Raw genomic sequence first — 11761 nt, 5'->3', positions numbered from 1 at the left:
GAGTTTCCTGCCACAATAAAACACAAACCTTCTTGTCTTCACTTGAAAGCCGGAGTCATCGGTCAGAGCAGAGACGTCATGTGGAGGAAACATCCATCAGCTGCAGAGCTTCACTGGGCAAAGACCAGCTGACCACTGCAGACATGAGCAACTGGCTGAGGAGACACTGGTGGACCAGAAGGAAACCAGCTCCCACTCAGACAGGAAGTCCCACTGAGGACACGTAAGGTGAGGGATTTCAAAATAAAACAGGACATATCGACAGAGTCCAGCTGGGATTTCAAAGTTTAATAAAGATAAAAGAAAGAACACATCAAATTATGTATTTGAATTATAATCTGTTACAGTTCATCACATTTCAAAACAAAAAGCTAAACTGTCTGCAGACGAGTGTTTTCATCAAACAGAGAATTACGAGCCATGGAAATAATCACACATAACACACAGACTGTATATGGAACATAACCACACACTGTATATGGAACATAACCACAGACTGTATATGGAACATAACCACAGACTGTATATGGAACATAACCACAGACTGTATATGGAACATAACCACAGACTGTATATGGAACATAACCACAGACTGTATATGGAACATAACCACAGACTGTATATGGAACATAACCACAGACTGTAAATGGAATATAACACACAGACTGTATATGGAACATAACACACAGACTGTATATGGATCATAACCACAGACTGTATATGGATCATAACACACAGATTGACGATGTCCTTTCTGACATCGTCCTCCATTGAGTCCTTGGTGAATAATAACAAAGACATATTTATATATATATATACGTATGAATGGAAAACATCACAGGTTGTATTCAAACTTTTTTTGCATGACTGCGGCAAAAATATACAGAATAAACTTTTTTTAGGGGCCAATGCAGATACTGATATCAAGGAGCAAAAAACATCACTTGTGTATGAAATTGGCAATAAAGCTGAAGTAAAAAAATATTTCATAAAGAAATAAAGATAAATTGAAAGAAAACACAAATATGACAGAATATATAGATCTTGAATAAAGACAAAAAAAGTTAAATGTAAAATATAATCATAATGCACATTGTTCATCCTGTAAAATAAACCTTTTCATAACGGAGCATATCTTAAAAGGCCCATATCAGCCAATTGAAATATTGAACGTAAACACAAAAGCAAATATCACAGCATTTCTTTTTTCATTTATACTGAAATTCAATCCAGATCAAGTCGTTCTTTCCAATGAGATGTTTTAAAACTGGTGAGTCTAACATGTGAAGGTGTTTATGGATGAATGTTGATTTTCATGCTCTTGTTTTCTGGAGGATGCACCATTCATAGTCCTCCTGAAACAAAGAGACAATAACTATAAATTACTAAAGTATTTTACAAGAAGTATTTAATAATGATATGATGGAGTTTCAGTTGAGGTTTATTTCAGATGCACATGAGCCAGTAGCTGAACAGCCAGTTGTTAATATTTGTACCTGAAGCTGAATGTGGATTTTCATTAACGTAGTCAGACGTCTCCTCTGGATCACCTCGGGTTCCTGTGAAGATCAGACAGAACCGACTTGAGAAGGTGGAGAACCACTGTTTGATTCATGTAGTTGATCTCGTTGCCACTCTAATATCTCTATCACAACCAGCTTCACCAGCTTCAGCTGCTCCACACGTGGTCCAATGCAAATGAATGTCAGCTTGTTGTTCAAACATTATGTGGACGCAGCAAAACCGATCCCTGGTTCAGTTTGATCCGGGTCAGACTACATTCTGGTGCTTTGGTCTGGATCCGGGTCTGAGGAACCTTTCCACCTGTAACTCTGCTTCAGACTCAACTGAAGAGTCCAAATGTCTGTCTTTGGACCATGTGACTAAAATGAGATGTTGGAAAACCACACGTGTGTATTGATGTCATGACTTCGTGTTGGACATTTCTGTCCTCATCTGCCCGTCCACCTGAAACCAGAAGGTTTTTCATTGAGGACTTCTCAGCAGGAGACACATTTTATACTGTACCTTCCTCCGTGTCTCCTCTGATTGATTCATAGATGCAGTCGTCACCTACGAGTCAATAAAAAATCAAATCAACATGAAATGTAATTGAAACTTTGTGACTAGGTTCTTCTGAAAAGCATCAAGTTAGAAATATCTGTGAAGGCATTCAGGAGGAGAAGGACGGCTGACCGTGGAGAAGAGACGAGTACACTGGCAGCTGGACTTCATCGTAGTGGACAGTTGGGTCTGAGCTCTGATTGGTTCTCAGAGACTGGCTGAGCCTGAATCAGTCAAACAATCACAAGTGAATGAAACAGAAAAAGTAAAGTATTGATGTTTTGTTGAAGATGAATCAAGAGAGAGTGGAACCAACCTGTCACAACACAGATCTGTGGAAAAGACAATAATGATCACGTTACATGATTTTATTTTTCAACCTCTGCTCCATGACTATCGTGACAATAGTTTGAATAAGTTTGATTTAAATGAAATGAACCAGAGCAGCTCTCACTCTTTGAATTCCTGCACCAAAACAACAGCAGCAGTGAGAGGAGGAGAATCAGTGTGAAGCCTCCAACCAGCCCAAGGACCAGCGGCACAGGAGACGCAGAGGGAGGTGCTGCAGGAGTCAGTGATCAGACGAGGAGCAGTGAGGAGCAAAGAAAGATCCATGACGAGGAGAAACATAGAACCAACACTTCAGACATTTTGACATGAAAAAAAACAACTGTGTGAATAAGGTTTGTTCTTGAAGAAATAGTTTAATATGTGCAAAAAAAGTTTCCAGCTTTAAAAATAAGTGAAAAAGTTTCATCAGTGCATCGAGCTGGTGAACCTGGTGTTTAGAAACCGTCTCAGTGAAAATACTGAGTAGAAAAGTTGTTAATCTACTTCTCAACCTGGAGACTCCTTTTCTACCTCATATTGATCACACTCACATGTTACTGACATCCAACTCTCTGGTGAGAAGACTCCTGAATGTTCACACTTGTAGAAACCTTCATCTGACTTTGACACAGCTGAGATTTCCAGTTTCCCTCTGACATCACTTTGGAGGAGTTCATCATTTTTGTAGAAAGAGAAACTGGAATCGAGTTTTCTTCCGAACCATGAGCAGCTGAGAGTAACGGACTGTCCCTCAGTCACAGGACGGACAGGGCTCTCCAGGATAACACGATCTGAATCTGTAAACAATTAAAAAACCATCAACAATGTGAACAACCTGATAATTCAGCTCGTATATAAACAGCTTGAGTCTAAATATTAGATGTTAAAGTGGAGCTAAAGTCATTCAATGCACTTCTTGTCACATTCTGCTCCTCACGTCCATGAGCTGTACGTTGTGTGTGCGCTGGACAAACATCTGGTTTCAATACACAGCCCTGGATTCAAGAGCAGGACATCTGAGCTCAAGCAGGGGAGAGTTGAGTGTGAGCGCAGGGTTTAGAGTGAGAGCTTCACTAAATCTGAATGGGACATCAATAAGTCCTGCTCTCCAACCAAAACAGTTTGGAATGAGTTTGATTTAAATGAAATGAACCAGAGCAGCTCTCTCTCTTTGAATTCCTGCACCAACACAACAGCAGCAGCTGGAGGAGGAGAATCAGTGTGAAGCCTCCAACCAGCCCAAGGACCAGCGGCACAGGAGACGCAGAGGGAGGTGCTGCAGGAGTCACTGATCAGACGAGGAGCAGTGAGGAGCAAAGAAAGATCCATGACGAGGAGAAACATAGAACCAACACTTCAGACATTTTGATTTGAAAAAAAACAACTGTCTGAATAAGTTTTGTTCTTGAAGAAATAGTTTAATATATTTGCAAAAAAAGTTTGTATTTGTAGAAATACTTTGATCTCTGTGTAAAAAAAGTTTCCAGCTGTAAATATATGTGAATTTCTTTTATAAGTGTATTGATCAAGTGGACCTGGTGTTTAGAAACCGTCTCAGTGAAAATACTGAGTAGAAAAGTTGTTAATCTACTTCTCAACCTGGAGACTCCTTTTCTACCTCATGTTGATCACACTCACATGTTACTGACATCCAACTCTCTGGTGAGAAGACTCCTGAACGTTCACACTTGTAGAAACCTTCATCTGACTTTGACACAGCTGAGATTTCCAGTTTCCCTCTGACATCACTTTGGAGGAGTTCATCATTTTTGTAGAAAGAGATGTTGGAATCGAGGTTTGTTCTTCTGTACCATAAGCAGCTGAGAGTAACGGACTGTCCCTCAGTCACAGGACGGACAGGGCTCTCCAGGATAACACGACCTTGAACTGTAAACAATTAAAAAACCATCAACAATGTGAACAACCTGATAATTCAGCTCGTATATAAACAGCTTGAGTCTAAATATTAGATGTTAAAGTGGAGCTAAAGTCATTCAATGCACTTCTTGTCACATTCTGCTCCTCACGTCCATGAGCTGTACGTTGTGTGTGATCTGGACAAACATCTGGTTTCAACACACAGCCCTGGATTCAAGAGCAGGACATCTGAGCTCAAGCAGGGGAGAGTTGAGTGTGAGCGCAGGGTTTAGAGTGAGAGCTTCACTAAATCTGAATGTGACATCAATAAGTCCTGCTCTCCAACCAAAAGACCTCCCTCTTGAGTGCAGAGAGGGAAACAGCCTCCGGGTGGCGCTGTGGGCTGTGGCGTCCACACAGTCACGTGATGTCTGCTTGTTTAACGCAGACAGACACACTCTCACAGCTGATTCTGGTCGTTGAACGTGTGGTTGTGTAAATAAAGAGGGTGAATTTCATCCAGAGATCATGTTTGATGTGATGCACCTTGGTACATGTGGGGGGTGCAGCTCCTGAAGGAGCAGTGAAGGGAGGCAGTGCTCCCCACTTTCAGTTACTGTACCTTTAAATCACATTATGGGATGTTGGAAACATGAACAGTGTGAATAGATTCAATGAAAAACTACAACCTGTAGAGATGTTGACTGCGTTGCTGATCTCTGATCCAGATCCACACCAGACAACTCCAGGAAAAAGATTTTCCATGTTCCATGTGAAGCTTGTCTCCTGAGACTCGCACTCTAACAATTCTACTCTGTCTCCAGTTAACACCCACAATCTCAGTTCATCAGAGTTTCCCTCGCAGGTCAGACGGATGCTTTCATAGAAGAAGTGCTGCACTGAGTCCGGCTTCACTGTGAGAGACACTGACGAATAGGAATCTGAAAAACGTGACATGAAGTGTGAAACAGAAACTAATGGTTTAAATATGTTGAGCATTAAAGACGTGAAGTCATCAGCAGAGACTCCATCTCAGTCACATCTTGTTTTGGGAATCAGGTCATAATATTACCAGAATAACTTTGTAATGTTTCCAGATTAAAGATGTCATTTTAGGCTTTGAGTCATTTTACAGAGGAAACGTCAGAAGGACGACATCGTTTGTTGACATCACAGTGACATCACAGTGACATCATGATGATGTCAGTCCGAGCATATGATCATAAATAATATCAACTTCAGGTCAGTCCTATAGGATGAACACAAAGAATAATTTCATGTGACATTATATTTTGGGGAATGATTCTCTGATCATAATAAACTTCAGATTGTCTCTCTAACCCTGTATCTGTCTTGACCTTTGACCTTTGACCTATGACCTCTAAAAGTGAATCACCTGGAGGAACCAGCCAAAGTAAAGTTCCCCAAGTAACTGACCGACTGAAGGGACAACATCTGCTTCAAGAGAAAGAAACAAACTCACCTACAGGCCACACCCACGTTGTGTTACTGTACTCAGTGTAAAACACGGGGTCTCCTCTTCCAGCTCGACATGAATAACCTGCTGACTCCGTCAGGTCTTGGATGATGAAGGAGTTTTGTTCAGTTCCTCCGTCGCTTCCTGGGAGCAGCTCATAACCGAACTTAGGAGTGTGCATATCACTCCACGTGTATCGAGATGACCAGGGACACATGGGGACTGGATCCAAACTAATGGTGTCCGCTCTGTACCAGTAGAACCTCCATCCTGCAGTGGGATGTGGAACCCCCCCACAGGTGAGAGTCCCTGAGGCTCCAGGAGTCAGCCATGATGGAGACACAGTGAGGACAGGTGGTGGTGCAGCCGCTGAAACAGAACATCGTCACAACAGAAACACGTCTTCATGTTTGTCTACAGATGTTCATTTTGGAACCAATGACATTTCTGGATGCTTCACATTCAGCCATCGACATGACTGCCCCCAAAAAGTGAAGCCAAACTATAACACCGCCCCCTGGTGGCTGCCTGCAGTACATGTCAACCATGGTTTCTTTCATTTCAGTTTGTTCACGTGTTCATGTTTCTGATCAGTTTGGTTTTAATTAGTTATTTGATGCTATAAAAACAGTGAAATGTCCTGATTGACAGCTGAGTCTGACTCGTGATTGGTCGAGCACATGTATGGGTGGGGCCTCGATACCCCAGCTCCACACCTCCATCATGATTTCACAGACTCTGGCTCTAAATGACCTGAAAAGTGAAAGATGGCTGGTATCTGGGATACTTTGGCTTCTCTTTTGTACATGTGCATATAACACATATAAACTTTGTAATATTTAAAGTTAAACATCTTTATTTTAATACTAAATATGACTTGACTCACCGTCAGACAACGTGAGTGGAGCACTCCATCCTGTTGAGTTCTGCCGTGCACCTTTCAGTCGGCCCTGACACCAGTAGCTGCCGCTCAGATCTGATCCCAGACTGATCCTGAACTCCTTTGTGTTGGGGGGTGCCTGTGAGCTGGTTGCTGTCCATTCATACTCCCACTCAGAGTCTCCTCCCTGGATCTCACACCTCAGGGTGAAGGCTTCTCCTCTGTATCTCCTCGGCCAGTTGGGTTGAAGAATCACAGCAGCTGTGTTGTGGACTGGTCATATTCACCAGTAAAGACAGAATAACAGTTTGTATCAGCATCAACCTTTACGTCATCTCAACAAACATCATGGACGCAGAATGGATTCTCTCCTCACTCACCGATTCCATGAATCCTGACTGGGTGACTGTACTGGGTGTAGTAAACTGGATCTCCTCTTCCTCCTCTGCACCAGTACAGTCCTTCACGTGAGGCACTAGCACTTTGTCCATGTGACTTGAAGTCCTCATCCGTCAGGGGCTCCGAGGTTTTCTCACCTCTGAACCAGTAATACTTCCATCCAGGTGATGCTGGGCCCACGGAGCAGGTCAGGAGCACACTGCCCCCTACTGGAAAGGCTCTGTGGTCAGCACTCAGGTGAGCCGCTGGTCTTTCTGTTAATGTTAAAAACACTTTAGTCCATTTCATGTGAGTTGAATGAAATGAGTAGAACATGTATCTCCTTCAGTCTTCTGCAGTCGTACAAACTAAAACAGCAGTAAAAGCAGAAGCACAGAATGGTTTGGTCCAGATTATACCACCTGTTTGCCACATCAGAGCCACAAGTTAGCCACAGCCGTACCGTACATCAACCAAAGCTGCCAGACGTGGCCCCGATTCGTTTGGATCTATTTGGACCATATTCACCACATGGACCACTTTAGGTTAGAATCCAGATCACACTTTGCCTAGAGCACCACATGTTTACCATGAAGACCCAGGTGGGTTCTGGGATGGTTGGACCACATTAGCTCTTTAACAAGTGGACGAGTTTAGGCTCAGATCCATTCTGTCCACAGGAAAGCTAGAGGAGCAGCATCACTGAAGTGGACCACATCCATCTGGTCTAAAGGTGCTGAGCATCCACCGTATATAAAGATGGACCACATCACAGCTCCACAACAGTGAGATCGCCCCCTGGTGGCTGGCTGCAGTACAGGTCAGATTATTTCAGGAGGAAAGGAAGAACTTGTTCCTCTGATGTTCTGTATGTTCAAGTTTTGAGTTGAACTGAATTAGTTTTTGACGTTATAAAAACCTGGTGAAACATGGTGACTGACAGCTGAGGCTGACTCACGATTGGTCGAGTATCGTCAGGACCTTGGTCCCAGATCGTTTGTCTCCAGGATGTTTTGACTTGGATTCTGAACAGCACTTGTTTCCTCCCAGATGAGAATAACATCTAAACATCGGTGAACCTCATCTTACTCGCCAATAGGCTGATCGCAACAACCAGATAAATATCGGTAAGATGTTCAGCTTTTGAATCGGTGCATCCCTCGTTACTTTTTAGTTGTATTCTATTTCTTATCAGCGCATATGAATATAAACTGAAGGAGACATTTGCCAGTTTCTCAAAACTCCGTCTTTCTCACCAGAAACTGTTAATGTGACGTCATCGCTCCACTCGGTCGTGGAATTCAAGTTCTTCTTGTCTTTAGCCAAACACCTGTAGCTTCCACTGTCGGACGAGGACACATTGACAATCCTGTGTTCATTGTGTGTTGGAGCCGTAGTTGAGTTGGGTTTGGTCCATTCATACTCCCACTCAGTCTGTTCATCTGTGTGATTGGTCCATTCATACTCCCACTCAGTCTGTTCATCTGCAGGGAGCTCACACCGGACAGTGATCCTCTCACCACTGAAGACCAGAGACCAGTCAGGTTGCAGGACCACAGAGGTCTTGTGGGAAACTGATCACAAATAGAAACAGAGAACAGAAGAAAGTAGAAGCTCAGTACAGCTCCTCCCTCCACCAAACTGTACAGATACCAGTCCTCTCATCTCTTCATCAGGGAAAGAATCAAACAAGAATCACACAATCTTAAAGAAAAACACTTTGCATCTTCTTAACCTTAAAACAGCAGCTTCCAGGTTAATGTAATGATTCTCTGTCTTAATAAGGAGAAAGTTTCCTCCTTCTCTCCCTGAGCGTCTGTTCTCTGTGACTCTGCTGAGTGGGTTCCATCTCCTGAGAGAAGAACTGACTGAGAGTCACTGACACAACCAGCTGAAGAGTGAAGCTGAACTGAGATCAGTTCAGCTTCACTCTGAAGTTATTGAAAAATATCACGTGTGGCTGCAGAGGGCGCTGTTGCTCAGTTAAAGTTACATCGTGTTAAAGAAAGTCTGGATGTTTGGATTCCATCTAAATTTCATTGGTTCTGTCTCAAGTTTAGTTGAAATCCATCCGGTGGTTTTTGTGTAATCCTGCTGACAAACAAATAAAGAAAGAAACGTCCAGGGACAGAATATAACCTCCACAGGAGGTAACTAGTGTTTGGATTTCTAAACGGACTCTTACCTCTGTTCTCTATTGAGACTCGGTTGCTGTCCTCTGTGAGGAAGCTTGTGTCTCCTCTCCGTCCTCTGCAGCTGTAGATGCCTTCCTCTGAGATGCTGAGTTCATCATCTGTTTCATTATATCTTAGGATCTGAGCTGCAGAGGAGGCTGAGGTTCTTCTGAACCAGTCGTATCTCCACTCAGCTGCGTTCTCCACAGAGCAGGTCAGTGCTACGCTTCCCTTTCCTGTGATGGTTGTGTTATCAGCAGTCAGCCTGGGTCTGGGTTTATCGGCTTTCAAAGTGTGTGAGAGAAAATGAAAGACAAATTAAATGAGACAAAAAGATTAAAGCGTATGAAGCAGAGTTTCCCTCAGTAGAGGACAAAGTTCTGATCGTAGAATATATAAGACAAAAAGGTCTAATGAGGAATCTCCACATGTAAAAGGTTCATTGATCCCCACATAGCTCAATGCTTCAGGCCCAGATGTGGCCCACACTGTCACTCTGGCATCCAGCCCACACACCTCATGGAGTGATGGCACTGGGGCAGTCCACTGCTGTTCACCAGAGCCGGGCCACAGATGAGCCGAAGCAGTACCACGTGTCAACAACAAGGGCCGAAGGTGGCCCCCATGTGTTAGTGCTGTTTGAGCCATGTTCTCCAGTCATGGACCACTTGAGGTCCACATCCAGATCACACTTTGCCTACAGCACCTGATGTGTGCCAGAAAGACCCAGGTTGGTTTTAAGGTATCTGGACCACATTAGCTGGTTTACATGTGGACCAGTTCAGGTCCACACCCAGATGCTTTCTGGGGATTGGGCGGAAATAAGTATAGTAGTTTTTACTGGTCCTGCTAAGAACAACCAATAGAAAGAGGTGAAGACGTCCTCGTGGAGGTTGTGAAAGATGATTGGACGTACGTGTTACTCTCAGCTGGAAGGCCTCACTCCACTCTGTTGAGGAATACCAGTCCGCTCTGGCCTTACACCAGTACTCTCCACTGTGGAAAACAGAGGCAGGGCCCAGCCTGTATTCACTGTGTGTGGGAGCTGTGTTTGGACCAGTGACTGGTTGGTGGGAGCTTGTTGTCCTCCATTCATATTCCCACTGGGTGTCTCCTCCTCCCTGGATCTCACACCGGACAGAGATCGTCTCACCGCTGAATATCTGAGTCCAGTTGTGTTGCAGCACGACAAAGCTTCTGTTGGACACTGAACATTCAACACAAATATAAAACCAACAGAGAGAACTGGTTAATGTTGCTGCTGACTGGTTCTGGTTCATCGTAGCCAGTCATGAAAGCCTGCTACTCACAGGTTCTGTCGATGTGATGCACGTGACTCTTCTCTGAGAAGAAATCTGAGTGAGTCCTTCTTCCCCTGCACCAGTAGCTGCCTCCCTGTGAGATGCTCAGAGAGTTGTGCTCAGGATTTGTTGCGATGGCGGTTTCCTCAGCGTCTGGGGAACGTGTGAACCAGTCGTAGCTCCAACCAGCAGACTCCTCCACAGAACAGGTCAGAGTCAGAGAGCCGCCCACTGGGATGGACGTCCTGGATGCTCTCACTGTGGCTCTGGGTCTGTGTGCTGCTCGGAAAGAATATTCACATCTTTAATTAGGATCCTTCATATTACTTCATGAAACTCAGTTCATGTAGTGAAGCATTTATTAAATCAGCAAAACAATTATATCTTCATCATTAATTAGGAGACAGTTCATTATTAATCTTCATATCTGTAGTAGTATAAATGTATTAAAGACAATTTGAAAAATGTATATTTTCAATGTTGATTAGGAATCAATTTATCATAATTGTATAATTCTGTATGTTTAGTTATATAGTATACATGGATAAAGTAATACTTCCATTAGGAATAAATTCATGATTAAACTAAATAATTCAGTATATGTAGTATAAATCCATTAAAATAGCAAAAATATATATTTTCATAGTAAATTAGAGATCAATTCATTATTTTATTTGTTATGTTCAGTAATTAGTATATATCTATTAAATTAACAACTATAATATCTATATAATTAATTATAAATCAATCATGATTATTGTATAAGTTAGTACATGTAGCATAAATGTATATTTTCATCATATTTAATTGAGTAAACACAGTCTGCATCAGCTGTTCTCTGCTCCTCCATGTTTTTATAATGTCTGAGTCAAACCAGAAGCTGAAGTGAAGTGAGTGAATGATGTGATCGACTTTCTGTCCGTGTGAAAGGTCGACGTCAGGAGCTGAGATCAGTTCTTCAGCTTTGACTGTGGAGACTGAACGACGCATTCAGAAGAAGAAACCTGGATTTGTCCGGCTGTCGACACCATGTGGAAAATAAGCTTCATGTTTCTACTGTCCCAGTTACTGTGAAGGTCTTTACTGGTGTCTCTTTGTCCTGTGTCTCCACATGTCTGTGGGTGAAGCTCCCAGCGGGGACAATGACTCTGGATATCTCACCTGACACAGAGAGAGTGGCCCTGTTGCTCTGTTTGCTCTCTTCTGATCTGTTGTGGTGAGCGATGCACTGATAATCCCCGTTCCTGTCGGGCGTTAGCTCTGGAATCCTGAGGACGTTACTGGGAGTGATGGGGACCAG

General features: G+C 43.1%; 1 protein-coding gene across 3 annotated transcripts in view; it reads right to left on the bottom strand.

Annotated features, from left to right (window-relative positions):
• Positions 1-273: 273 nt before the first annotated feature.
• The window catches only part of LOC128453052 (basement membrane-specific heparan sulfate proteoglycan core protein-like), a 14583-nt gene continuing 3095 nt past the window's right edge, over positions 274-11761 (bottom strand). Inside the window, exons 3-19 of one of the 3 annotated variants that reach the window (XM_053435683.1) lie at positions 11623-11761; positions 10471-10740; positions 10077-10367; positions 9172-9444; positions 8243-8560; positions 6989-7261; positions 6615-6881; positions 5735-6097; positions 4941-5192; positions 4033-4281; positions 2946-3191; positions 2519-2626; positions 2381-2396; positions 2197-2288; positions 2029-2073; positions 1497-1559; positions 274-1355 (exon numbers count right to left, since the gene is read on the bottom strand). The exon at positions 11623-11761 is cut by the window's right edge and continues 128 nt beyond it. In XM_053435683.1, coding sequence (XP_053291658.1) covers positions 1345-1355; positions 1497-1559; positions 2029-2073; positions 2197-2288; positions 2381-2396; positions 2519-2626; positions 2946-3191; positions 4033-4281; positions 4941-5192; positions 5735-6097; positions 6615-6881; positions 6989-7261; positions 8243-8560; positions 9172-9444; positions 10077-10367; positions 10471-10740; positions 11623-11761 — 3276 coding nt within the window. In that variant the 3' untranslated portion in view covers positions 274-1344. The other 2 variants (XM_053435686.1, XM_053435685.1) reach the window with 2 other exon arrangements.

The sequence above is a fragment of the Pleuronectes platessa genome, chromosome 12 (genome assembly GCF_947347685.1).
Source record: "Pleuronectes platessa chromosome 12, fPlePla1.1, whole genome shotgun sequence".
Taxonomy (NCBI): Eukaryota; Metazoa; Chordata; class Actinopteri; order Pleuronectiformes; family Pleuronectidae; genus Pleuronectes; species Pleuronectes platessa.
This window is presented reverse-complemented; position numbering and strand designations above follow the sequence as displayed.